This window comes from Erinaceus europaeus, chromosome 15 (assembly GCF_950295315.1).
Source record: "Erinaceus europaeus chromosome 15, mEriEur2.1, whole genome shotgun sequence".
Lineage (NCBI taxonomy): Eukaryota > Metazoa > Chordata > Mammalia > Eulipotyphla > Erinaceidae > Erinaceus > Erinaceus europaeus.
Genome location: NC_080176.1, coordinates 6,908,412 through 6,936,285, shown reverse-complemented (window position 1 = coordinate 6,936,285; position 27,874 = coordinate 6,908,412). Strand labels below are relative to the sequence as shown.

Genomic DNA, 27,874 nt, shown 5'->3' with positions numbered 1-27,874 from the left:
TTAAAAACTTAAAAATTCTGCTATTCGGAGGCATTTAGCTGTTGACTTCTGTAGGTTCACAGTTTACAGGGAGTCTCCTGAGTTTCCTGTAGGCCTCCTAAATCCACTCCCTCCCCCCAATTCCTAATCTCTGGGGGCCCACCCCTCCTTTAATGAGAGTCCGGGATTAGCCAACTTCCAATTAGCAGGAAGCAGTGCAGTCATGCCCGCATCCCCGCGGAGATGCCCTGGGGGCTCAGGGGCATCAGGGTGCAGGTGCCTTACATATGCTTCCCAGGCTGCTGTCTCCAGACCAGCACCCCCAAACCAGGAGGGACCCAAAAGCCGGAGTCCCAGGGACAGGCCCTAGAGAGGGAAGCAACTCCATCTAGACTGAGCCAGTCTTTCTGTGCCCAGCGTTTGGTGGACAAGACTGGCCAACAGGAGAGCCAGACCTCACGCCATTTGAGCTGGGTGGTGTCGGCAGCTGTGAGCAGGTGCTGTGACTTGAGACTGGAGCGTCCAGATTTGAACCCTGACTCTGCCACCTCTGGGCCACAGCTATCCCTTGCCGATAAGAGCTGAGCACCCTCACAACGGGAGAAGTTTCCCTCCAGTATCTTCCACCCCCATCGCTCTCCACCCTCTGGGGTCAGCTGCCTCCAGATAAGGAAACTGAAGCAGCTCCCTGCCCAGGGGGTGAGAGTGGGATAATCCTTGTCAGTAATGGGAGCCAGCAGTGGCTATGGAACACGAGTCTAACACTCTCAGGGCTGTGTAGCTGGAGGTCCCCAGGGTTCCTGGGAGGCTCCTGTCGTGGCTGTGCCAGGCACGAGGTCACCAGAAGGAACCCCAAACTTTTCACCTGCTGTGTTCACAGAGAACAAGACCCAGCACACAGCACTCTGGGAAAGCCACTCAATAGTTCTGCTAGAACCACAGTGTGTGGAAGCCAGGCAACTTGGCCTCTCTCTGACTTCAGGGCAGGGGGAGCGGGCCAGGCCTGGGGTCAACGAGTGGAGACACCAGAGCTTTGGCACCAGCAGTTTCAAACCCTCTGGGGTGACAGGTCAGGCATAGTCTTGCTGGGCTGAATGCTTGTGAGTTGTGAGGAGAAAGTTATTGTGAACATCAGCTCAGAGGAGATAGAAACTTGTGGAATTCTGCTGCTGTCACCTGGAAAAGCTTGGGAAGAGGCAGGGCACAGGTCCCAGTCCAGGGCCCCACAGGGCCCCACTCATCGTGGCTTTGCGTGAATCACATCCAGACTGACACCCTGGGGGCTCTAAACCAGTTCAACTCTGGTCCTGAGGAGAGACTAGGAGGAAGATGAGAGGAACAGGTTTTTAAAGTGTCTCTGGGCTGTTTTAGTTTTCCAAGCTGCTGTTTGCTTCTATCTGCTGCCCTCTAGAGGCTGAGAGAGGGACTTCAGGCTGCGCTTTCCTGGCAGAGGGAGGAAAACCCCCATTTCAACCTATAGCACAGACCTGGGAGAGGGGCTGGGACCCCACCAAGTGACAAGAGCAGAGGTCTCCTACTAAGTATAAACATCTGTAAATTACATGATTGAGGGGCTGGGCTGTGGTGCACCTGGTAGAATGCACATGGTACTATGTACAAGGACTCAGGTTCAAGGCCCCAGTTCCCACCTGGGGTGGGGGTGGGGGTAGCAGGCAGCTCCTCGAGTGGTGAAGCAAATATCAGTATATTGGTCCAGTAGAAGGATTCACCTGTTTTGCCATGTGAGCGACCCAGGTATGAGCCTGGTCCCTGCCACGCTGGAGGAAACTTTGCTGCTGCTCTTTCTCAGTCTCTCTCTTCTCTCTCTTTCTCTCTCCAGTATATATTCTGTCCATATATTAAAGTCTAGAGTGGTGACAGCAAGTAAATATCCACATATCTAAATATATTCTCTTAAGGTATTAATACCAACGCTCATATTTTAGACCCACTTAAAAAACAGGGAACTGTGGTCCGGGAGGTGGCGCAGTGGTAAAGCTCTGGACTTGCAAGCATGAGGTCCCGAGTTTGATCCCCGGCACACATGTGCCAGAGTGATGTCTGGTTCTTTCTCTCTCCTCCTATCTTTCTCATAAATAAAATCTTTGACCATTTTGGTGAAGTGTAACTAATAAAGGTCTTCCATGGTCCTGGAGGTGGCACAGTAGATAAAGCACAGGACTTTATCCACCTTATCAAGCATGATGTCTGGCCCTCTCTCTCATTACTAAATAAATGCATCTGTAGGGACCAGGCGGTGGCGCACCTGGTTAAGCGCACACATTACAGCGCTCAAGGACCTGGATTCAGGCCCCAGTTCCCCACCTGCAGGGGGAAAGCTTCATGAGTGGTGAAGCAGGACTGCAGGTGTCTCTGTCTCTCTCACTATCTCCTCCTCCCCTCTCAATTCCTCTCGGTCTCTATCCAATAATAAACAAATAAATAAAATGCATCTGTACAAAATAGATTCCTCTTCTTGGGTGCCCACCAACAAAACAGAAGACTGGTTGGTTTTATTTTTTTTATTTTTATTTTTTTAACTAGAGCAATGTTCAGCTCTGGCTTATGGTGGTGCAAGGGATTGAACCTGAAACTTTATGGCCTCAGGCATGACAGTCTGTTTGTATAACCATTATGCTATCTACCCTCTGTGGTATTTGTGTATTTTTGGCAGGTAGCTACAAAACACCTTAAAGTTGTCTTCTAGAAGGTTCTGAAGCTGGTTGGAATTTTCTGCATTGAAGTGTTCAGATTTGGAGGGTTGGAAGAGAAACTTACTTTCACTGATTTCTGGCAACCCAAGTTTCTGCCAGTGGAAACATTTCCAAACACCTGCTTTCGAGACACCCTTTCCAACACACAAGAATCTTCTCTAAGCTGGTTTAGTCTCGCACATTAAAAATCATCTTTGCCCTGAGAAAGCAGAGCTGCTCCTGGCTGTGGGTTGGATGGGGCCCTCAACGCTTGGGGCCCTCGCACTGGGAGAGGACAGAGCCGCTCCTCTCGGTGGCTTTGAGGCAGGAGAGTGAGGTTCAGTGGCTTGTGTGGCCTTTTTGCCTGGGCTGCTTCTTCTGGCTCTGCTGCTTCCCCAAGATGGTTGGGAACATGGAGTCCGAGATGAATGGGTGAGGCAGACTCCGTCCTTGGCCCCAATCCCTATCCTTCTGGACCTATGAAGTAGCCTCTGCTATGGTGTGGCAATGCTGTGGGGAGGGTCTGATTCCCTGCCTCTTGCCTTTGAACTTGGCCATGAGATCTAGTTGACTAGTTGTGAAAGATTAAGTGTGGCGGGCTCAGTTTCCAGACTAGGATCCCAGTGGCCTTGAATGTCCCCACTCGGACTTGTGTGATCAACATAAGCACACACCTGAGCCGGGCTGCTGGCTGAGGGAGGAGGACCCTGGCTAGCAAGTCTCCTGACTCCCAGGAATGTGACAGAATCACTGTCCCCGAGAAAGTTTGACAGACTGACGATCCCACTTCCAGGACGGCTGCTCAGCAGGTCTGTATGGGCAGCAGGCAGAAAGCATCAGGGCTCCACCATGTTGATCCCCCTGGGCACTGCCTGTGTGGCCTCCCAACATGGTGGTCAACTTCCCCAGGTGAGAGCTAACTCAGCATCCCACACACTATTGTGCCCATAGAGTCAATGGATTATACCCATGACCTTCTAATTTTGCTTTGCTTTCTGAACCTGGGATTGTGGAGCCTCAGGCATGAGAGTCTCTTTGCATAACCATTATACTATCTGCCCCTCTTCTAATTTTGTAAATCAATATTTAATCACTAATATATATATATTTTAGAGTCAATGGATCGAGCCCTGGGGAGACAGCATAATAGTTCTGCAAGATTTTCATGCCTGAGGCTGCAAGTTCCCAGATTTAGACCTTGCACCATCGAGACATATATATATATCAATATCAATGGACTACATAGGTCAGTGCCACCCACCGTGCAAACGTGTTCAGTGGTGGGAGGGAATAGCACAAAGCAGAAGCCATGGGGAGCTTTTTTTTTTTTTTTTTTTTGCCACCAGGGTTATTGCTGGGGCTCGATGCCAGTATTATGAATCCACTGCTCCCAGAGGCCATTTCTTTTTTCTTTTTTTTTTTCTTTCTATTTTATTTGATAGGACAGAGAGAAGTTGAGAAGGGAGGAGGAGACAGAGATGGAGAGACACCTGCAGACCTGCTTCACTGCTTGTGACATGTGTGAGTGTGTGCGTGTGTGTGTGCCTGCTGGTGGGGACCTGAGGGCTCAAGCAGGGTCCTTATGCACAGTAATGTGTGTGCTTAACCAGAGATAACACTACCACTCATTCCCAGGAGTCTTTTTTTTTTTTTTTTAACTACAGGAAACACTGCTCAGCTCTGGTTTGCAGTGGTACTGGGGATCGAACTGGGACTCCAGAACTTCAGGCAGGAAAGTCTGCAGGACTTATGCCAGGATGGGGTATTGGAGAGGCTGCCTATTTCTATGACTAGGCCATCGAAATATACATACATATAGCAATATTCTTTGCCACCTAGGAATCTCCTTCATTCCTGTTTTTAAGACCTTTCCTCCTAATTAGAAAGACTGTGTATTATAGAACATTTTATTTTGTATTGCTTACCAGAGCACTGCTCAGCTCTGGTTTATGGTGAAACAGATTGAACCTGGGACTATGGAGCCTCAGGCATTAAAGTCTCTTTGCACAACCATTATGCTCTCTATCCCCACTCTATTATAGAAAATTTAGAGAGGGGGCTGGGTGGTGGTGCACCTGGTTAAGCACACACATTACAGTGCACAAGGATCTAGGTTCAAGTCCCGGGTCCCCACCTACAGGGGGAAGCTTCACAAGTGGTGAAGCAGGGCTACAGGTGTCTCTCTGTCTCCCTCCCTCCCTATCTTTCCCTTCCCTCTCAATTTCTGGCTGTCGCTATCCAATAAACAAATAAAAATAATAAAAAAAATTAAAAAAAGAAAATTTAGAGAACACACATACACAAAGTTTGAAGAATGTTTAAGTCGCCTGTAATTCTACAGTTATTTCCCATGACACTGGGGAGAGCCCTGGGTGAGGGCTCCTGGCTCCTGGCACTGTCCATGGGCTGTAGTCTGATGGCTTGACCAGGGCTGCAACTCTGCCCCCCCCCCCCCCCCGCATGACTATCATGTCAGAGGTGGAGCTGCCTTCTGTCCTGGACCCAAACACGGAGTCACTATCACACATTCCGTTGGTCAGAACACCTGGCTCGGACCTCCTGCATCCTGACAAGGGGGACGACTCACCACAGGCTGGGAAGTCTGCAGCCTGTCAGCCACACGTGATGAGGACATACTGGAGCGGGGACTCTGGGGTCACCTGGCTCTCAGCAAGCAGTGCCCCTGAAGTCAGCTCTGCACCCAAGACAGGAACATTGGGGGGGGGGCACCCTGAGCTAATCTCTGAGATCAGGGTGGGAGGGGCTGGGATTACATGGCTCCCTTGCTAGATTGAGCCGTGAAACTTTTATAAAGGGATATCGTTTGTCAACGCCAAGAAAACAAGGCAATTGTGGGCAGGCTCATCAAGAGCAAATCCTTCTCGGCTGTCAGCTGTCAGCGGACAGGGGCTGATGGCATCATAGGAGGGTGAGGGACCGTCCCAGAAGGGGATGGGGCGGGGAGGACCGGGCCAGTCCTCTGGGTGCCTGCAAAGTGCTCTCCCAGGCCTTCCTCCAAACAGGCCACCACGCCTTTGTAAATGTAGTGACAGCATGGCCAGCCACCAACCAGAGGCGCACACGGGCATCTGTCCCTCCAGGAACCAGCTATCACCTTCCTGTCCCTCTGGTTCAAGGTCAGGGACCCAGACCTTCCACTTAATATGTGCAAAGCTCCTCACAAGACAAACTTTTTTTTTCCCCTCCAGGATTATCGCTGGGGTTCGAATCCACTGTTCCTGTGGCCATTTTTTTTCTTTCATTTTTTCCTTTCATTGTTGCTGCTGCTGCTGTTGGATGGGATGGAGATAAATTGAGAGGGGAGGGGAACACAAAGAGGGGGAGAGAAAGACACCTGCAGACCTGCTTCACCACTTGCAAAGTGACCCCCCCCATATGGAGAGCCAGGGGCTTGAACTGGGATACATGAGATTTGTACTATGTGCACCTAATCCACTGCGTTACTGCCCCACCCCCTCAAGACAAACTTTTAAAAGCTGAGCCAAGATTTCGTTTCAGTTCACTTTTTGTCATGGGGTTATGGCTGGTGTACAATGACTCCACCAATCCTGGTGGCTTTTTAAATTATTTTTTTCTTCCTTCCTTTCCTTTGTTTGTTTATTTATTTTTGTCTCCAGGGTTATTGCTGGGGCTGGGGCTCGGTGCCTGCACTACAAATCCACTGCTTCCTGGAGGGCATTTTTTTTTCTTTTATTGTCCTTATCATTGTTGTTATTATTATTGTCATTGCTGTCATTGTTGGATAAAACAGAGAGAAATAGAGAGGGCAGGAAGACAGAGGGAGAGAGAAAGATAGACACCTGCAGACCTGCTTCTCTGCTTGTGAAGTGACCCCTCTGTAGGCGGGGTGCCGGGGGCTCGAACTGGGATCCTCACGCTGGTCCTCGCACTTTGTGCCATGTGCACTTAACCCGCTGCACTACTGTCCAGCCCCCTCTTCCTTTCTTTTTATTACAGAGAGAAATAGGGGGAAAGGGAAACCTGGAGCAATGTTCCACCTTCGGTGAAGCTTTCCTTCTGCAGGTGGGGAGGGGGCTTGAACCCAGGTCCTTGTTCACAGTCTATAACGTGGAGGCACTATGGCACTGGGAGGTTTGCTGCTGGGGCATTTCTTCCTCCTCTGTCTCACTGGGGGGAAAAATCATCCCAGAGCAGTGAAACTGCACATGTGCGAGGCCCCCAGTGACAGAAAAGACAAAAAAAATTCCACACAAGCAGTTGGACTCTCCGGCTTTTCAGGACCGTTGAAGAGTCTCTGGCGCTGGGCCCGCACTTCAACCTCTGAGATTCTACTGCTGTGTCCTGGGGCCGAGGAGGCTAAAGCACTGGACTCTCAAGCATGGAGTCCCCACACTGACCCCCAGTGTTGCAGGTGAGGTGATGTTCTGGTTCTCTCCCCCCTTTTTTTATTAGCAATTCAATATTGATTTACAAAATTACATGTCAACATTACGTGTCCACACCGTTGTTCCCACCACCAGAGCTCTGCATCCCAAGTCCCTCCATTGCAAACCACCACTGTTCTCCCCAGGTTGCAGACATAGGTTAACTGTCATCTCTACACTCTCTCCCCTCTCCATTTGGGGAAGTGGACTGAGGCAGAGGACACACTGTGACCCCAGGATCTCCACACTGCTGAGGCCTAGGCAGGGAGGGAGCTTCTCAGAGCAGCAGCCTGAAGCAGGTCGCCATGTTCTCCAGCAGCAGGAGGCGCTCGGGAGGGGGTCTGGCTGGTCAGTCACAGCAGCCTACAGCCTGCAGTCACGGCTCCAGAGGGGGATGGACAGCCAGGGCCCCAACATTGTAGAGTGGGCGCCTGAGCTTGGCAGGGGGCGGGGGGGAGTGAGGGGCGGCTCTCTAAGACCCCTTCCACACCAGGCTGAGCCCGGAAGCGCTGGGGGCAGGGTGATGCTGTGGGTGATTCTCAATTATTACTCAAAACTCCTATCAAAAGCACCCAGGTGCAGCTCTCAATACCGTGGGGGGCATGCGGGGGGGACGCCCCCACCTCCCCAGCAGCTGGGTTCAGCTCCGGCTGATGGAGCAAACAAATTAAAATCAGCCAGATTGGCAGAAGGAGCCAGATTTAATTACCTGTGCCTGGAGAATTGGCAGGGCTGAGGGCTTCTCTTCTGAGCTAGGGGGTGGGCCGGGGAGCAGAGGAGAGAGGAGGGGACCCACGTGACCAAGAGGAGAGAATCTCATGGGACCAAGCCTTTTCTCAGTGGCCATGGAGATGACTTAAGGGGTGGACCACAGGCCCGATGCCCAGCACCGTATATGCAGAGTGGAGGGGGGCTCTGGCCTCTTGTCTTACAGCAAGCAAAACGAACCACTTAAGACAGAGGTCTGTCCTACCTTAATAATTCTTTAAGTTATCTGGGGTGGGGGTGGGGGTGGGAGACCAGGTGGTGGCATACCCAGCTAAGCACACCCATTACCAAGCACAAGAACCAGGGTTCAAGGCCCCGGTCGGTCCTCCCCTCCAGGTGGGGAGGAAGTGACGCAGTGCTACAGGTGTCTCTCCTCTGCTTCCCCTTTCCCTCTCAACTTCTTGTCTCTATCAAAAATAATGGGGAAAAAATGGCTGCTGAGGTTGATGGATTCGAGAACAAGGGGTGGGGAGACGAGAGACAGAGAGAGAGAGAAAGAGAGAGAGGAGAAACATCAGAGCATCCCTCTGATGCATGGGCTGTAAGGGGCTGACCTCCCAAACTCGCGCTTGAGAGTCCAAAGCGTTATCCACCGCACCATCTCCTGGCGATTTTTAGAAGCAGCCGGTTTCCGTCGCCAGCTTTTCAGAGTCCAGGACCGGAATGAGGAAGCTGTGTCCACCCACTACGCACCTCTGCGGAGCATAGCCATGAGGCACTGTTCCCATGGGAAGCACCTGCACAGGAGGCCCCTTCCTTCCTTGTTTCAGTCTGAATGAATGAGTGACGCGTGTGCCATGGGGTCATGCAGGGCTGAGGCCTGTGTCGGGGAGATGGGCACCATTTTTGGACTTGCTGTCAACTCAGGCCACTAATGTATTTGAGCCGCAGCCGCTGGCCCCTCCCAGGCAGGCTCGGGGACAGGGCTCCCTTCTCTAGGGTGGGAGTCAGGCCCCCCCAAGTAGTCTCAGCCAGGGCTGCAGGGTTCTGTCTCTCTGGGGTTCTGGAGCGACAATGGCCTCATGTCCTGACCTTCCAGCTGGAAGCCGTGGCTATGGCCCCCAGGTCACATGACAGCTACCTGGCCTAGAGGTGGGGCCAAAGACAGCAGGTCTCTAGGAAAAAGCTGACCTGATAGACTTCATCTGACTCCTGTGCCTTCAGCAGACGGCAGTAACAGCCCAGAAGGGAAATGGGACATGGGCATAAACCCTTTGCCATGATCTTTCCCCAGTGGAGGCCAGCCCAAAGGTGACAGCCCAAAGCCTTTTCTGAGCCCAGCTCCCTCAGAAGCACACAGGTTCTGGCTCTGCTCATTCAGCTTCACCCCAGCTTTTGACGGCCTGCCCCATGCCACCCTCCAGCCCCATGCCAGCACCCAGGGACACCGTGAACAAGAGGAATGGGAACAGAGTTCTCTCTGACCTCCCGCCCAGGGGACCTGAGCTCAGCTTGCACACATCCAGGGACAGGGGGCTCACCACAGACACACAGCGGGAAGAGCCAGTTAGTCTCGGTCCAAACAGCCTCTGTCTTGACCCACCTTAACCACCTGCACTGCCCCACCTCCCCCAGTCCTCCCTGTGCTGGCACGCAGAGCTAGAAGCAGCAGGGGAACTGGCACTTACAGCTGGGGTGACTGGGTGTTAAGTCCTCTGGGGTCACGCTCACCAACTCTAAAAGGGACTGGCTGCCCCACCCCACCAACCCTGAGTGACCCTGAGGAGCGGAAGCCATCAGCCCCAACAACCACCCTCCCCAGTTCTCCCAACAAACCAATGGCTATCTTCCCCTCCACAGCACCCCACTCCACTTTCGGGGACCCCCTTCCTGCTGGTGTGGCACTGTGGCTTAAGACTCTGAACCTGTGTCCAGGGGATTTGGGGCCAAGTGACTTTGGCCTGGGAATGGCTGGGCAAGGCCCCTGACAGGCCACCAGACCCTCCCACCCCTCTCGGCTTCTGTGGCCCCCAGTCTGGGCTCTCTTGACGGTCTGTCGGTCTGGAAGCTATACTCCTTCAAGGACGGGTCCTGGTTGCCAGCTCGGGAGGGGCTGGCTCTCTGGGAGATGCTGGGGTGTGGACACCACACCAACTCCCCCCCACCCCCAGTGTGAGAGTTGGGGAGCCTGGGCTGTCTTACAGAGGTGGGGGGCTGTGGCAGAGCCCCGCCAGCGGCCCCATCCCCTCCTCACCTGGGTGCTGGCGGTGAGGGGAGTCGAGTGAAAGCAGGTCCCCAGCCAGCTTTTCTATAACAACAACATAAGCGTTTATTTTTCATTAAGCTTCTGAAGTCTCTTAGTATCACAATGGAATGATGAGAAAAAAAAGAACAAGAGCCGCCGAGGCCCACAGGTCCCTGGCGGAGCCTCTGCTCTGAGGCGAGTGGGTACAGGGGCCCAGAGGCGGCCGGTACTGGGCCGCGGCTCCCGCAGGAGGGGGTGGAATGGTGAGAAGGTGGCACTGTCACAAGCTGTCCTTGGCGTTTCTGCCTCGTGGCTGACACCCGCTGTGTCTGCGGGGACCGTCCTCGCCGGCTTCCGGCGCTCGGCCCCCACCCCGAGCTGCTGGGGGGCAGCGGGCAAGGATCCTGGGAGAGGCCGGCTTGGCGGGAGGCGTCCGTGGCGGAGGCGAGGCTTGCGGTGCACAGGGGAGCGGCCTAGAGCTTGACGGTGCCGGGCGGCAGGCTGTCGTTGCAGAGCCTGTAGTAGCGCAGGTCGTTGACCAGCCTGTGCACGTTCTGGGTGAAGGAGGGCAGGTCCTGCAAGGCAGGGGCACAGCTCCAATCCAGCCCACCCGAGCACCTGCGGCAGGGGGGCGCCTGCAGGTCTCAGAGCTGGGGCTCTGTGTCCCCGAGCGCCAGCCCGACTCGGTAATCCTCACCACACAGGAGGGAGAAGCCCAGAGAGATGAAGTGCCAAGTTACATGGCTCAGAGGGAGGCGGGGACTGCTGAAGCCAGAGCAGTACGGTGGGTCCACCCCCACCTGGCCGCTGACACCAGGCTGCCCTTCTGAAGCCACGGGGCCAGGCTCCGAAAGGCTAGGTCAGCCAGCCCCTGCTCCAGGCTCTCAGAGCACTCACAGGCCCCCAGCTGCAGACAATGCGTGCAGGCCCAAGTCTACTTCCGGACATGACTGTTTCCACATTCTGTAGCTGCCAGCCTCTCTGAGCGTGGTCACTGTGGAAGGGTTGCTGACAGGCCCTCGCTTCAGGAGGCCGCTGGAGGGACTGAGCCAGCCCCAGCCGTGTGTGCAAAGCGTCCTGCTCAGGAGGGCCACAGCAGGCACGGCTGCGCCTCTCAGCAAGACTCCCTGGAGCGGGGCCTGGGGCCTGGGGCCCGAGGCAGCCAGCCGGCTTCACACAGTGAGCAAATGAAGGAATGAAGACACTGCTTCATTTATTTCCTCCTCCAGAAAGGAATGCCTTTCTAACTCAGTGGCACCCAAATGCCAAATCCAGATTTCCTGGTGCGTGAGTGGGTGGGGAACAGGACCACCGCTCACCCCCAGAAACTGGCTGAGGACGCCAGCAGACACGTTACGGTCAGTCTCCAGAAAAAGAAAAAATACATCCAAGTGGCTGAGGTGAACTACAAGAAACCAAGGAGAGGACAAGACAGATGCCAGGAGCAGAGATTCTGGGACGAAGGGGACAGGGCCCGGCACCCTGACCCAGCAAGACAAGGGAGAGGAACCGCCAGAAACCCCAGTACCCTCAATACCCAGGGAGTCCGGTCCCCAGGGCTCTGCACAGCAGGTGGCCGGCTGGCATCAGGGAGACCTCTTGAGCCCGGGGCCAGGTGAGCAGCGGATTTCAGCCATGGTGGCTGGTGACTCAGGAGAAAGCAGGCAGCTGGTCAGCATGAGCTCTGTTCAAGGCCCAGGGGCCTCGAGGCTGGCCGGGGACATGTGACTGCAGTCTCTCCCAGACGGGGGAGATCCTGTGCCCACCTGCCCACCCACTTGGCCTCTCTCCTCACTACTCAGGAGTTGGGCAGTAGCGCAGTGGGTTAAGTGCACGTGGTGCAAAGCGCAAGGACTGGTGTAAGGATCCCGGTTCGAGCCCCCGGCTCCCCACCTTCACAGGTGGTGAAGCAGGTCTGCAGGTGTCTGTCTTTCTCTCCCCCTCTGTCTTCCCCATCTCTCTCCATTTCTCTCTGTCTTATCCAACAACGACAACTTCAATAACTACAATAACAACTACAACAACAACAAAAAAACAAGGGCAACAAAAGGGAAAATAAGTTAAAAAAAAAAAAAAAGAAAACAAATTTTTTAAAAAGAAGCCTTCTCCTCACTCCTCACCCGATCCATCTTGAAATTCCTCCCCAGCACGTTCTTCTGGTTGGCATCCACGCCATCGCAGCTGGTCAGGAATTCGGGCAGGAAGGCGGCAAAGAAGCCGTCGAAGTCCACCGAGGCCATGTTGTAGACGGCGATGCCGATCTCCTCCTGCAGCAGGTCGTGGGACTTGTGCACCAGCACCTGCAGCAGCACGTTGACGAACTGGAACAGCATGGCGCTACGGAAGATCTTCTGGGAGAGCGAGATGGAGTAAGTGGGGCCAGGGGCCAAGCCGAGGCCTACTGTCAGCCCCACAGCCACGGCCAGTCACAGCCTGCAGGCCTCTGCTTACCTTGTGGTACAGCTTCTGCTTGGTGTTCAGAGTCTCCAAGTAGAAGAGATTTTGTTTAAATAGGTGGATGTCAGGCTGGAGAAAGGACTGTCCAAATGCCTGAGGAATGAGAGTGCAGTTTAGAAAAGCTGCACGTAGACACCCTCAGAGCAGGTCCCTCTGCAGTATCTATACTACGCCAAAAGAACTCTTGGGTGGCTCCAGCCTTGCAGAGGGCACGAGCAAGGGTCATCTACAGGCTGGCCCTCCCGACTGAGGGCTCCCCTGCCCTCCCTGCAGGTGTACTGCCTGCTCAGGGTACACCCTGCAGTTTTGCCCATAGGCCCTCCTAGACGCTATTGTGGGGCAGATCTCTGAAGCAAGATGCCAACAACTCCAGTCAGGTATCTCAGCTGCTGCAGCAGACATGACCACAGGGAACTGTGAGGCTCCCCCAGGCTCCGCCTCCCCTGGCTCTCGGGTCTTAAGCACACAAACCCTTATAGACACCTGTACAGTTAGCTGGTTTCTCTGCCTTGGGGTTAAGCAAGAGAATAAGATTCAATAGCTTTGTAATGCCTGAACTGTAAAAGTTCCCACTATAAGGGCAGAAAGACATCCCCATCCCCTACTCCCCCATCCCATCCCCCCCAAAAAAAAGGGAAGAAAAACCCCAGGGCTCTGGTCCTTCACAAAATGACCCAGGCTGGCCAATGTAGAGCCTGGGCATGTGGGAAAACTTCCAGAATGCGCTGCTGACACGGCATTTAGTCAGTCATTGGCGCCTAAGTTTCGAGAAGGAAGCCTTGTGACCCCAGCTGCAGTCACAGATCTCTGTGATGACCAATGGTGTTCAAGCAGTAAACACTGGGCTTATCAAAGCATGACTCGGCAAATCCACCCTATGGCGGCCCACCCATGTGGCATCCTAATGACAATGCAGAGTCATCTAAGTGTCATGACACCTCTGTCTCCCCACAAAACTCCCCCCACAGCACCTCTGCAATCAGGCAGCCCCCTCTCTAGACAACACTGCTCACTCCCTTCGCTCCAGGTCTGCCTGCTGCAGGACAGAGCCCTTTGGACCAGGCTTGCTCCCGCATGACACTGCCTGGACGGCATCCGTCTGACCTGTGTAATCAACTGCTGAGCAGCAGGCCCGGGCACATGTGCACAGCTCACCCAGCTGCCAGGCAACAGACACCCGGACTGTTCCCAGTTTGGGGGATGAAAAATCAAGAGAGCCGGGCAATGATGCCTCTGGTAGAGCACACAGCGCAGTGCACAGGGACCTTGGTTCAAGCCCCCAGTCCCTACCGTCGGGGTGGGGGCAGTTTCACATGCAGGTCACTCTCTCCCCTTCTCTCTAAAGCTCGATATCCAAAACCAGTGAATACATAACTATTTCAAACAAGCAGCACTACAAGCACTGCTTTCTAAGTGTTTACGAGCAGGAGAGCTCCGGTCATGGAGTAACTGACTAGGTGTTTAACTTCATAAACCACTTCATGCCAAGCAGCTGTTCCCAGGTGGCTCTGACCCTTCCTGAGTCCCAGTGCAGGCACCAGTCCATGAAAGACATCTTCACAGAGAGACTGGGGTTTAGGAAGGGCTGGGAGAAGTCAAAGTCCTCCCGGCAGAAGAGCAGCTGTGGGGAGACCAGGTCACGGGGCCTGTGCCTTCCTGGAGGGGGCACCACATGGGGAGAGTGTGCTGAGGAGTCAAGGTAAGTGGGGAGACTCCCTCGGGGGTCCCTGAGAGATAGATGGTGCCGGGAAAGCAGAAATAAGCTGTCACTTCAAGCTGGTATTAGATGAAGGCCCCGGGGCTGGGGACGACGTGCTGAGCAGCTCCTGGGCCTCAGGAGTCACGTGCTCCCGCTGTCCCATTTCCCTTGACGAAACTGCTCTTACGTCCACCTGAGAAAGGACAACTCTGATTCCAGGCCCTGGCAGGTTAAATTCATCAGAGGCGCCCCTGGGGTGCGGCTGCCCCTCCGGCAGGGTCCTCAGCTGTTGTTTGCTAACGGGAGGGAAGTTCCCTGCCAGCTGGGGGCTGGCGCGCCGCCCGAGACAGGTGTTCCGAGGGCGGCAGCTGGGAGTTAGCTGTTCACCTATCGCCTCAAGCACGAAGTCTACGTAGCAGAAGCCACACCGAGTGAGTGCAGAGCATGGAGCAGCAGGTCAAGCTGCCTGGCTGGGGGAGGCACCCGTGTCGACAACACAGCTGGTCTGAAAGGGGGCACTCCAGGGCAGTGCTCCTCCCAGAGTGGGAGGAGCTGGGATGCTGACCACTAACTACCCCCAACCCACCCCAAAGACTCTGAAGCCCCCACACTCGGAGGGCCGCGAGCAGCTGAGGGCCCGGACAGGGGTCCAGAGCTGTGTGTGCGGGCAGACCGCGTAGACGATCACTGAACCTGGGACCGGGGCGGCCGCAGCCACCCTGCTGAGTGGCAACGTCACAGGCACAGCTGAGCACAGGCCCGACGCTGCGGTGGCCATGCTGGAGGAAGGGGGTACCTGCATGATGGCACTGAACTGCGGCTCGTTCTCCATCTGCTCCTCGGCCACACCCCTCTGGACACTGGCCAGGACGCTGGACTTGAAGAAGTACCTCCAGTTATGATGGAGCGTCCGGAACAGGAGCTCAAACAGCTCAGCCTTCACGTCAGGGGAGGGCCGCTGTGGAGACACACGCTGACGTGAGACCACCTCTGCCCCGGGCAGTGAGAGGCCCAGAGAGCCCAGTGGCATCAAGCAGTCCCTCTCTTGCCCCACCAACAGCTCCCCCTCAGGCCAGCAGTGAAACAGGGAGCACTGGGGCAGAGGTCGAGACTGACACCCTGGGCCGGTGCCAAGTGGGCCTTTGTCTCCTGAGGCACTCGGCCCTGTGAGCTACAAACAACAGCCACCGAACGGAAGAATAGTCAGAAACAGGGAGCTTCCGGGAGTCGGGCAGTAGCGCAGCAGGTTAAGCGCAGGTGGCGTGAAGCGTAAGGACCGGTGTAAGGATCCCGATCTAAGCCCCCGACTCCCCACCTGCAGGGGAGGTGCTTCACAAGCGGTGAAACAGGTCTGCAGGTGTCTCTCTTTCAAAATCTCCCAGTCTGTCTTCCCTTCCTCTCTCCATTTCTCTGTCCTATCCAACGACGACATCAATAACAACAATAGAACAAGGGGGAGTCGGGCTGTAACGCAGGTGGCACAAAGCACAAGGACCGGCATAAGGATCCTGGTTCGAACCCCGGCTCCCCACCTGCAGGGGAGTCGCTTCACAGGCGGTGAAGCAGGTCTGCAGGTGTCTTTCTCTCCTCCTCTCTGTCTTCCCCTCCCTCTCCCATTTCTCTCTGTCCTATCCAACAACGACAACAACAATAATAACTACAACAATAAAACAACAAGGGCAACAAAAGGGAATAAATAAATAAAATTTAAAAAATTGTTTTAAAAAAAAAACAATAGAACAAGGGCAACAAAAGGGAATAAATATTAAAAAAAAATTCAAAAAAACTAAAAAAGAAACGGGGTGCTTTCTCTTCAGCAAGCAGCTGGTTTGCCCTGCCGCTGCTCTTTCCAGGGATAAGAAAGCTGCTGTGCCTGTTAACCTGTTCATCTTATGCGCCTTCTGGGGCTAAAGACAAACCGTGAAAGTGGTTCTGCCCTCGAGAGGAAAGAAGTCTAAAGAGCGCTTAGAAGCCACAGAAAGAAACATTAGAAGATGTTTTCTGGGAGAGGGAGTGGGGAGGGAGGCAGAGAGAACGGAAAAGAAGGCTGAGCAGTAATTTCCACTCTAACCCCAAATCTCTAAGTCAGAGAGCAAGCCAGGTCACGTCATTCCAGATGACACTGTAGAGACCAAAATAATATGGCCCAGTAAGATTTTATCCAGCCAGGAGTAAAATGGAACCGAGACCAGAGGGCCAAGGCGCCCACAGCAGGAACTCCTACAGGGCCCGGTGTCTTACATGATACAAAGGCAAGAAGGCGCATCGGAGGTTTGGAGTTGAGTAGCTGAAGTGATCACCGCCTACGACATGGTGTCACATAAATGCAAGTTAGGCCTGTACTTACTCTGAATCTTCGCATGTGGAGTATCTGCTTCCTAAGAGGGACAAAGAGCTTTCCTGTTAGGATGGAAGCTCTGAGTGGTTCTAAGAACTTATCTCCTTGAGATCACAGATGTTCCTTTGTTATTGCCACGAGCACTACTGTTGGGGCTCAGTGCCTACACAATGAATCCATAGCTCCTGGTGGCCATCTTTCCCCTTCTCTCTCCCCCTCTCTTTTCACAGACAGAGAGAAACGGAGAGGGAAGGGGTAAACACAGAGATACCTGCAGCACTGCTTCATTGTTTGTGAAGCTTTCCTTGAGTGTGTTAACGACATCTATGATCTACTGAGTGTTTGCTGCCTGACCCTGAGATCATGGATGCTTTCTTGTTATTATTATTATTATTATTATTATTATATTTATTTTCCCTCTTGTTGCTTGTTTTTTTTATTGTTGTTGTAACTGATGTCACTGTTGGATAGGACAGAGAGAAATTAAGAGAGGAGCGGAAGACAGAGGGGGAAGACAGAAAGACAGACACCTGCAGACCTGCTTCACCACCTGTGAAGTGACTCCCCCTGCAGGAGAGAAGCCGGGGGCTTGAACCAGGATCCTTACACCGGTCCTTGCACTTTGTGCCACCTGCGCTTAACCTGCTGCACTACCACCCGACTCCCAATCATGGATGTTCTTAATAGCAAAGTAACTTGTTAAAATGTCTGTTGTCGAAACCTATATATCCACCTCAAGTTATAACCCATTTCTGTGTGTGTGTGTTGGGCGGGGGAGAGGGGGAGCTTTCAAGGCAATAACAATGAACCCACTATGCTCACACACTAGGGTACTCAGAATTAATTCCACCTACAGAATATAAAAAGACTGGGGCTTGGGATAGGGAGAGGTATGGCTGGGGTTCAGTCCAGGCTGACTCTTCATACAGAAAGTCAGAGAGACAACAACAAGGCACTAAAGCTTCCTTCAGTGCAGTGGAGGTTGGGTTTGGCCTTGGCTTGTGGCCATGACAAAGCAGGCACGTCACCCAAGTGAGCTGTCTTGCCAGCCCTAGAACCCGTGAGTCTTAAGCACAGTGCAGTGGCCCAGCGCAGAGCACAGGAATTCAAGCCTGGGACGGGACTCTCAAGCATGCGGTCCCAAGTTCTATCTCTGACATCATGTGTACCAGTGATACTCTGGCTCTCTCCCTCTGTTCCCTCCTGTCTCTCTTGAGTCAGTCAATCAATCCTTTATTAAAATTCCAGCGCATAAGGAATGGGCTGTAGGTTCGTGTATGACTTATTGTATGGAACTCTGGATTCACATTCTTCCACTCAAGAAACACACACAGTGCATTGTCCTTCCTCCCTGAGCCCCCATCTTCACCCTGGGTCTCCATACCTCGGCAATGATGGGGTACACCTGCTCCATGCACAGGGAGATGATGCTGGGGAGGAGGGGCTTGAACACCTGGCCCGGCTCCTGGACCACCACCTGCAGGATCTTGAGGAACTTCTCCACAACCCGGCAGCCAGTGCTGCCCTCATGCAGGATGCTCTCAGCCAGCTGCTCTCTGCAGGAGAGGGGAACGGTGGCATAGCCAGAGAAATGATTCTCAGGGGCCTCACTAAAACCAGCGCTGCGGTGGGTGGCAGGGAGGCACTGAGGCCCAGCTTTGGGGCCAGGTCCTGCCCACTTCCCAGCTGGTTTCAGGAGAGCCTGGGCGGAAGGCCCATGATTACCTGGTAAACATATTGAGGAAAGTCTGGATGATCTGTTCAGTGAAAGGCACACCCATCTGGACTCTAAGGCCTCGAAACAGAGTGAGGAAGAAGCTCAGCATCTCATCAGTCACGTCTGAGGAAAGGGACAAAGCACATGGTCAGGGCAGGCACCGGGACAGATGGCGGCCGTCAGCTTCACGGGCCGCCTTTTGCAATCTGCACTGGCGTCTCTTTCAGGCTTCCAACTGGAAGAAATTTCCCCAAAACCATCAGAGGCAATGATAGGAAGTGGAAAATGATTAAGGACATGCTGAGAAAAATCACTCTGCTGCAGTGAATTTCTGCCTGGCAGCTTGCTGGAAGAAATGAAGGTCACCTGAAGCCGCCCTCAGTCCCGCCCCCCAGCCACATCCAGCTTCCACTGCTACGGGCCGCTCTGTGCCCGCACCGTGACCCTGGTCTAGCAAATGGCTTAAAGGCAGGAAACACACAGTGTGGCTCCGCGTCCAGATCTCAACGGCCCCCTTCTTAGCTTTCTCTGGCCCTCACTGCTCATAAGAGGCGGCATCTCTGACGGAGGAGCACTGAGAGTAACGCTCTCTAGAGAGACGCCAGCTCTTTCTGAGAGCTGCTGTGCCTGTCGTCAATGGCACAGAGTGGGGTCACTGACAGACTTGCCTTGCCAACTAAGTCACTGGGAAGTAGGCTGGGAGAGGGACAGGACTTAGCGAGGATCTAGGCCAGGGGCACCACAGAATTCAGTACACAGGACACAGGTGTGGCCCAGACTCCCCTGCTCCACCTCTACGCCTCAGTGTGCACACCCTGACAGCACCCCTGGCAGGAAGCCCACACGCCTCCTACCTGACTGGTGGATAAAGGTTGGGAAGAGGGCCAGGGAAACCTGCACGGACTCCTGCAGTGACTGGTAGCAGATCTGGCGGGACTTAGTGGACTCCCCAGAGATGTTCTCCACGATGTCTTCCAAGACACTAAGTGTCTGGTGGATGATCACTTTAGCTGCAAAGCAACATGAGATTACATTACTTGTGTTAATCAAGACTCTAAGGTGTTGAGGAAAATGACGAGGAAATAGGGTCAAGGTGACGGCAGTTTAACACAAGCAAACCACATGCTCGCCACACTGTGCACAGCCATGTTCTCTGGCCTGTGACGTTTGCTCTCAGAGACACCTTGATATGACCCCAGCTGCCCACGGGATGGCCACACACCTGGGCCAGGTCTCTACTGGGGCAGCCAAGGCTGCTGAGGATCTGAATTAACCCTAGCCAAGTGCATGACACCTCAGCAGGTCGTTCCCCAGCACCAGGCACAGAGCTGCTGTCAGCTCCCCCACACAGGCCCAGCAACATGAACGCTGGCTGAACACTAGGGCAGAACTAAAGTGAGGCTGTGAACCAACCTGCCATCAACTGTGTTCTCTGAGCACCCTGAGCCTGGACCCCTGGCTCTGTGACCCAGACTCTCAGGGGGTGTGGTGCAGAAAGAACTCAACCTTCAGAGACACACAGACGCAAGCTTGACTCCTGACTCTAGATTCAACGTCTTGGCTTCCTCATTTGGAAACGTGGGGAGGTAACTTCCGCTCACTGGACAGAGAGACGGCAAAGCTCTCACACAGCAGGCCTGGGCCACTACAGGCTGCTGACTAACGGCGACATTGGAAAGCAAAAGACAGAAGAAACACACACACTCCTGGGTCAAGCATGGGGACTTCTGTCAGCCAGGAAACTGCACGGGGCAGACGTTTCCCTGAGGACCCACAGGGCACCGGGAAAGCCAACAGAGTCAGGAATGGGGAGATGGCTCAGCTGGCAGACACCGAATTAGGTGTCAGAGATTCCTGGTTGAATCCTCCAGCACCGCACGTACCAGAATACGCTCAGGCTTCTTTCTCTCTAGCTTGTGCAAAAGTCTCTCTCAAATGTAGTAAATAAATCTTTCAAAAAAATGAAAAAAATAAAAGACCAAAAGCTGACCTCTGACATGTAAAGAAAACTGAAGAACCCAAATTTAATCACAACAGTAAACAGTGATGTGTATGTTTTTGTGAAATATGTGAAAAGCTGCAAGTACCATTTCATATATAAGAAGAAGATGGGTAGGGAAAATGTGGTGTTTCCAAAAGAGGGCACAAGAAATCATTAAAAACAAGATTTGGGGGGCGGGTGGTGGAGCACTTGGTTGAACGCACATGGTACAGTGCACAAGGACCCAGGTTCAAGCCCTTGGTCCCCACCTGCAAAGGGGAAGCTTCACGAGTAGTGAAGTATGCTGCAGGTATCCCTCTCTCTCTCTGTCTTACCCCCTTCCCTCTCAATTTCTGGCTGTCTCTACTCAATAAGTAAAGATAACAACAACAACAAAAAAAATGTTTTTAAGAACAAAGGGGCGGTGTGATGAAGAGTGCCAAGCCTAGAGTCATTCAAGGCCAAGAGTGACCCCTGGCCCCACCACTTAACCTGCAATTCAGGAGGGGGAGGGACTCTGCATCAGGCAGCACAGAAGCAGGAGATGGCCACGGGACAAACAAGCCTCTGCCTACTCATGCTCAATGCTGGCAGGCAGGACATGATGTGGGGGTACTACAGAGGAGGGTTTGGATCAGAGAGACTGAAGAGCTGTGACCCTCAATACAACACAGAGTTCCTGCCTGTATCCCGGACCCTTAAAAAGAAGACAGAAATTTTGGTGACGACTGGGGAAGAGGAGCGTGCAGCCTGTGCTAAGATGTTACACAGCTGACTGAGTGTGTGGTGTGTTGGCTATATAGAGTGTCTTGACCTAAAGATGAAACTCACGAGATTCAGTGCCAGTGTCAGCAATTTGCTTCAAAAGATTCAACTAAAAAGAAAAAGACGTGTGGGGAGAGGGGGCAGACAACATGGTTAAATGCTGACACTTGGTGACTCCCAGCAACACAGAAACACTCATATTCTTCCAACTACTCTGTAGGCTCGATTTTTTTTTTTTTTTAAAGTACAAGGCTGGGCTAAGAAAAACCTTCCAGGCTTCATTTCATCAATCATTGAATGAAGATAATTGGATACACCTCACAGAAGGCAGGAAGATATCAGTAAAGGGGTTCAGCAACGACCTCCAGCACATAGGGGCAGGAAAGTCACGGCCAAGGGTGTGTGAGGGCCATGCTGGGCAGGGGCTGTGAGCAGCACTGTGGCAGCCACCGTGGGGGCCTGACACATCAGCAGCCTGCAGCCTGGAGAGACTAGAAAGAGGAGGCCTTCCCCAACTCCACTCAACTAAGCTGGACAAGCAGAAGACATCTCAACACAGAGTAAGAGATAGCCCCTTTTTCTGCATGCAGACAATGAACTTTTGGGGTTGTTGTTATCACATAGCATAAACTATAATAGGGAAAGGCCACTAAACTTATAAAGCATGATTCCACAATAAGCTGTGTGTCACCCCCCCCCCCCCCCCCCGGTAAACCATTTCAGGTTCTCAGACCTTACTGAGGATAATCAGCAGCACCTGACTCATCAGGCTGATGTGAGCATTAATAAATAACTAAATGTAAAGTATCTAGAATCAGAAATAAACACTAAACTCGGACGGCTAGTACTGGCCTAGCCATTTATATTTTTTCTTTTTGATAGAAAGACTGAGAGGAAAAGGAGACATCGAGAGGGAGAGAGAAACGGAGACGACTGCAGCACTGCTTCACCATTCATGAAAATTCCCTCTGAATGTGAGGACTGGGGGCTTGAACCAGGATCCTTGAACACTGTAATGTGTGCGCTCTGCCAGGTGTGCCACTGCCAGGCCCTAGCCAGATACTTTTAAAATGGCATAAGGCTGCCAATAGCATGCCCGGAGTATGTCAGTCATCCCTATGTCAGATGCAGTTACAAAATGTATCTTTTTATTTTTATTTATTTTCCCTTTTGTTGCCCTTATTGTCTTTTTATTGTTGTTAGATTGTTATTATTGATGTTGTTGTTAGATAGGACAGAGAGAAATGGAGAGAGGAGGGGAAGAGAGAGAAGGTGAAAGACAGACACCTGCAGACCTGCTTCACCGCCTGTGGAGCGACTCCCCTGCAGGTGGAGAGCCGGGGGCTCGAACCGGAATACTTATGCCAGTCCTTGCGCTTTGTGCCACATGTGCTTAACCCGATGTGCTACCGCTCAACTCCCACAAAATATATCTTTTTTTTTTTTTTAATTTTTTTTTATATATTTATTTTATTTATTCCCTTTTGTTGCCCTTGTTGTTTTATTGTTGTAGTTATTATTGTTGTTGTCGTTGTTGGATAGGACAGAGAGAAATGGAGAGAGGGAGGGGAAGACAGAGAGGAGGAGAGAAAGACAGACACCTGCAGACCTGCTTCACCGCCTGTGAAGCGACTCCCCTGCAGGTGGGGAGCCGGGGTTCGAACCGGGATCCTTATGCCGGTCCTTGTGCTTTGCGCCACCTGCGCTTAACCCGCTGCGCTACAGCCCGACTCCCCCACAAAATATATCTTAAGTGGGGTGAGATAGCATAATGGTTATTCAGAGAGACTTGCATGCCTGGGGCTCCAAAATCCCAGGTTCAATTCCCCACACCACCATAAGCCAGAGCTCTGGTTTAAAAAGAAAAAAAAAAAGTATCTTCCAGTAGGCAAAGGAAGACATGATAGTTCAAAATGGCTACTTTCTAAAACTCTGTGACTGATGAGATTTTAGTTTCTCTTTTTTTTTTTTTAAGATTTTTTTCAATGTGAGGGAAAGTAAGTGATCAGAGCACAGCTGCAGGGACCAAAGCCGCTGTGCTCTGCCTGCTGAGCCACTTCCCCAGCCGTAACTCTTTCCCCCTTTTTGTACTACTCTGCTACTTTATTTGTACAGTCTACATGTTTATGCTCCTGGTTGTGTTTTTTTTTTTTTTTAATTAAATGTTGACTATTACTTTTTCTGACATTTTACAAGGCTTTTTTTTTTTTTTTTTTTAAGGTTCCTAGGATTTCTTTTTCCCTCTAGGGTTATCGCTGAGGCTTGGTGCCTACACTTCAAAGCCACTGCTTCTGGTGACCATTTTTTTCTATATTTTATTGGATAGGACAGAGAGAAATTGAGAGGGGAGGAAGACAGAGAAAAAGAGGCTCTACCTGCAGACCTGCTTCACTGCATGTCAAGTGAGCGACTCCCTGCAGGTGGAGAGAGCCGGGGGCTCGAACTAGGATCCTTAGGCTGGTCCCTGGGTTTCATACATGTGTGCACCATACATGTGTGCACCCAGTGTACTACTGCCCATACATACAATGTACTTTTTTTATTGATTTAATTATGAATACAATACATTTTATTGGTGTTCTATAAATAACATCATATAATAGCGCCCCATTATTTTCTTAGTGTGAAAAGAATGTGTATTTTAAAAATAAGTTTGTAGCATTCGCTACTCTAGGGAGACCTTTCAGAGAAATCCAGTTTCTTGGGAGTTGGGCCGTAGTGCAGCGGACTGAGCGCATGTGGCACAAAGCGCAAGGACTGGTGTAAGGATCCTGGTTTAAGCCCCTGGCTCTCCACCTGCAGGGGAGTCGCTTCACAGGCAGTGAAGCAGGTCTGCAGGTGTCTGTCTTTCTCTCCCCCTCTGTCTTCCCCTCCTCTCTCCATTTCTCTCTGTCCTATACAACAACAACAACATCAATAACAATAATAATAACTACAACAATAAAACAAGGGCAACAGAAGGGAATATATATATATATATATATATATATATATATATATAAGAAATTCAATCTCTTGTACTTGAACTACTCAGTTCTTTTGATTCCTTTTCCCACCATCATTAATATAAAAATCAAACCTGAAGGGTCACTTGTGATATCAAAACTCTTTCAAAACCTTGAAAATGCCTGTATTTGGAGAGAGGTTAAAAAGTTTCAATTCTTAAATTCATTTTTTCCTCAGTGTGTGGAGCTAAGACTGCTTTGAGTGTTTGTAATCAATATTCACTACCGCTTCTTATCGACAGAAGGCACCACTGATGGGCCTTTCAAAGGACATCTTTCTCACTTTTGACATTTTAAAGGGCTGTGCGCATTCAGGAAATAGGTCGAGCTGATGTGTTCACTTTCTGACTCTCCCACGTGTGCCTACATGCGCTCAACTCCTGAGCCTCAGGCACCATTCACATCTAGCCCCAAAGGCAGAGCAAGGCCTGCCCCCATCTCCTCAGGCGGTCCCTGCTCGAGGCCACTTACTGTCATCCAGAGCCATCTTCCTCTGTGGGGTGACAGCGTCAGGCTTCAGGTTGCGGTAGTCCCGGGAAAGTGCGGAGATGAGGCTGGCGTGGTTGATGGAGCGCACAGGCCACTGCTGCTCACTCTCCGGGAGGTTTGGCCACGGGAGCAGCAGGATATTAGAGAGGGCTCGGCACACCAGCACCTGAGCCTGGTGGGACCCGGAAGGCGGCCGTCATGGGGGGAAGAGTGGGAGCCCTGGTTTTTGTTAGCCCCTCCCCACCCCCACAGGCACACACAGTGCCAGACCCCAGGGTTCCTTTCTCACACTGGCACCTGTGACTTCGGCCCAGCTCTAGTGCCAAGCCGGGAGGAGGAACAGCACCAGGGCCAGCCTCCCTCACCACCTCTGGCCTGCACCTCAACACCACACAGGGAGATTCACACAGCGGGCTTGGAAGGGAAGCTGGCCCCTGGCTGCTGACACCTGCTGAGCAGCTACTGCAACGTGCCCCGCGCACAGGCCGCAGCATACACCGACGCTCTTAACCAGCCCCCTCTGCTCTGCCCCTTGTCTTTAAACTTCTAGTCTGAGCCTCAGAGGAGAACCTTTAAAAGAGGATGGATGCCTAAAGTTCTGTAATACTAAGAAAACAAACCTCAAACAATAACAACAAATCCCGAATGTTTCAAATCAGTGCAAAAGGACTCCTGATACCAGTCAAGCTGTCAGCTCTCAAAGGAACACCACCTCTAGGCATGTGGGGGGAGTCTTCTAACATGGTGCCAGGCCACGAGCTGGAGGCCTCCCACCTGTGCAGTAGTGCGAGCAGCTTCCCTAACTGGTTTCCATTCTTATGCTTAAGAAGGATGCCACAGCTCCACTATCTGCGAAGCCCCCTGGGTGTCACCCAGAAGGCTCCTGTGTGAGGCTGAGGCTGGGGCTCAAGCAGGGCCTTACACACAGTCAGGCGGGCGCCATGCTGGTGAGCTGTCTCCTAGCCCCTGACAGGAACTGATGTGAGTCAGCACACTGACTGCTAGCCCTGGCAAGGCCCAATGTGAATGAGGGTCATGAGCTGAAGGGCCAATGAGGCACCTCACTGGGCACAGCAGGCATCTGCTCTGTTCAGGGCATGAAATGGGTCACGAGGGCACTTCATTGCTGTGGCATCTTCTTCCTCCGCTCCCTCCCTGCATGAAAAAGCCCTCCCTGAGTGCACAAGCCCTGGCAAGCCTTGGCAAGGCCTAGCAATGACTAGAAATATGTGTAGGCTCTGGAAGCTCTGAGTCCAGAAAAAAGGCCAGGCTTCCTGAGCCTGACTCTGGAGGACCCCGGAATGGCTGGGAGCTCACCTTATCCACAAGCCGCTGAGCAGAGGTGTCAGTGATTCTGTTGAACACTTTCTGCACAGCAGGGATGCTGATTAGAAAGACGGGGCGCACGGTGGTGGCCAGTGAGACCAGCAAGTGGCAGGCGGAGAGCAGCAGCTTGTCCTGGACCTGGGGGGGGGGGGAGGATATGTCAGCCATCACAAGCCCACGAGATGGGCACTAGGAGGCTGCACTGGGGCTGCCACAAGCTAAGGGCGTTTCTTGGTCGCCAGCTCAGGCTTCCCAGGCCCCAACTCAAAATCAGTCTTGCTGTGACTCCCAGCAGTAGGCATCCTCTTCACCGTGCCCAATGTGCCTGCCCTCCAGCACAGGCACCTCTGGGTCAGTCCTCAGCGCAACAGCCTCTCAGCAAACTCCTTGGCATGTCATTCCAACCACTTGGGATCGTTCCTCTCACTCCTATGGTTGCAAACAAGCCAAGACGGGCCTGTGCTTTCTGAACCCCACCATTCTAGCCAGGTTCTCCTACTTCCTTCCCCTCAGCACACCCAAGAAGCGCAGGTTCACCTGGTGGGCACGCAAAGTCAACTGGAGAAAGCATTATGGGACACACACCATCCCCCCAATTAAGAACACAGATTCCTTACAACTTAGCTTGCCCACTTCTGAGCATTTTCCTGAAGAACACAAAAACACTAACTCAGAGAGGAATCTGCACCATGATCATCACATTCTTTACAAGGGCCAAGAACTGGAGACAACCCAAATGCTCACCAACAGGTAATTAATTACATGAGATATACAGTGGACTACTATACAACTATAAAAATGTGGCACACTGCCATTTGTAACAAGCACTTATATCATAATATAAATATATGTGTGTGTGTGTGTGTGTATATATATATGATGGAGAAGCACCAACACCATATGATTTCACTCATGTGTGATACATAAATTAACAAAACAAATAAGCCAAATATAATGAAAATTAACTTGTAGACTCTAAGAGCAAATTTGTAGCGCCTGAAGGGAAGGAGAAGGGTAGTTGAGGGAGGAAGGATAAAGGTGCTGTTTGCTGAAGGATGGAATTAGACTTTCAGTGGCCAACATTCTATACACAAGGATGCACACCTGACAACTATATAATGTAATAGTCTAATGTTATTTCAAGGGGGGAAAATTAGGGCCAGAGGTAAGGAAGCTAGCATAACGATCACACAAATAACTTTCATGTCTGAAGCTCTGAGGTCCCAGGCTCAATTTCAGACACAAACATAAGTCAGAGCTGACTAGTGTTAAGATTGAAAACACAAGAACAAAAACAGGGGGCTGGGCTGTAGTGTGGCAGGTTAAGTGCACATGGCACGGAGTGCGCGGACTGGTGTAAGGATCCTGGTTCGAGCCCCCATCTTCCTTCCTGTGGGGCGGGGGGGGGGGGGTCACTTCACAGGTGGTGAAGTGGGTCTGCAGGTATCTTTTTCTCCCCCTATTTCTCTCTGTCCTATCTAACAACAGCAGTAACAACAATGACAACCACAGTAAGGACAACAAAATGGGAAAAATGGCCTCCAGAAGCGGTGGATTTGCAGTGCTGGGACTAAGCTTAAGTGATAACCCTAGAGGGGGAAAAAAAAAATCCTAGGACCAGGAAGGTGGCTCAACTACAGAGATCAGGCCTTGCGCACACAAGGCCATGAGTATAGCGTCTAACAGCAAAGGCAACAAAACGGCTTGACCTAGCTCTTTTATCGGGAATGGGGGTGGGGGGTGGAGTTGAGTACCATTAAGACTTTTAGACAGGTCTTAACACTGGCTAAACTGTAGTGAAGAGATGGGGGGGGGGGGCTTGTAGAGTTTCTCAAGAAACTGCTTAGAAGGATAAGGTGGCACACTCACACGTCCAAGGACTCAGAATGAGCATAAACAGTTATGTTTTTCCACATGGAAGTAACTTCAAAATCCAACACTAGGTGAATTTGGAAGCATGGCCCACTGGATACTGTACTATTACCAATGTGACAAGTATACAGAAAACAACGTATTGTTAACAGAGGTAGATAACACTATGCATGACTGAAATCGCCAAGAGAATG

At 52.1% G+C, this 27,874-nt stretch overlaps 1 protein-coding gene across 3 annotated transcripts in view; it reads right to left on the bottom strand.

The window, feature by feature from the left end:
- Positions 1–10,090: 10,090 nt before the first annotated feature.
- XPO6 (exportin 6) overlaps positions 10,091–27,874 on the bottom strand; it is an 81,036-nt gene continuing 63,252 nt past the window's right edge. For 2 of the 3 annotated variants that reach the window (XM_060172735.1, XM_060172736.1), the window contains exons 16-24: positions 25,800–25,946; positions 24,465–24,654; positions 19,097–19,252; positions 18,251–18,365; positions 17,910–18,081; positions 14,984–15,145; positions 12,483–12,581; positions 12,152–12,382; positions 10,091–10,606 (exon numbers count right to left, since the gene is read on the bottom strand). In XM_060172735.1, coding sequence (XP_060028718.1) covers positions 10,505–10,606; positions 12,152–12,382; positions 12,483–12,581; positions 14,984–15,145; positions 17,910–18,081; positions 18,251–18,365; positions 19,097–19,252; positions 24,465–24,654; positions 25,800–25,946 — 1,374 coding nt within the window. In that variant the 3' untranslated portion in view covers positions 10,091–10,504. The remainder of the gene's footprint in view (positions 10,607–12,151; positions 12,383–12,482; positions 12,582–14,983; positions 15,146–17,909; positions 18,082–18,250; positions 18,366–19,096; positions 19,253–24,464; positions 24,655–25,799; positions 25,947–27,874) is intronic. The other variant, XM_060172737.1, reaches the window with a different exon arrangement.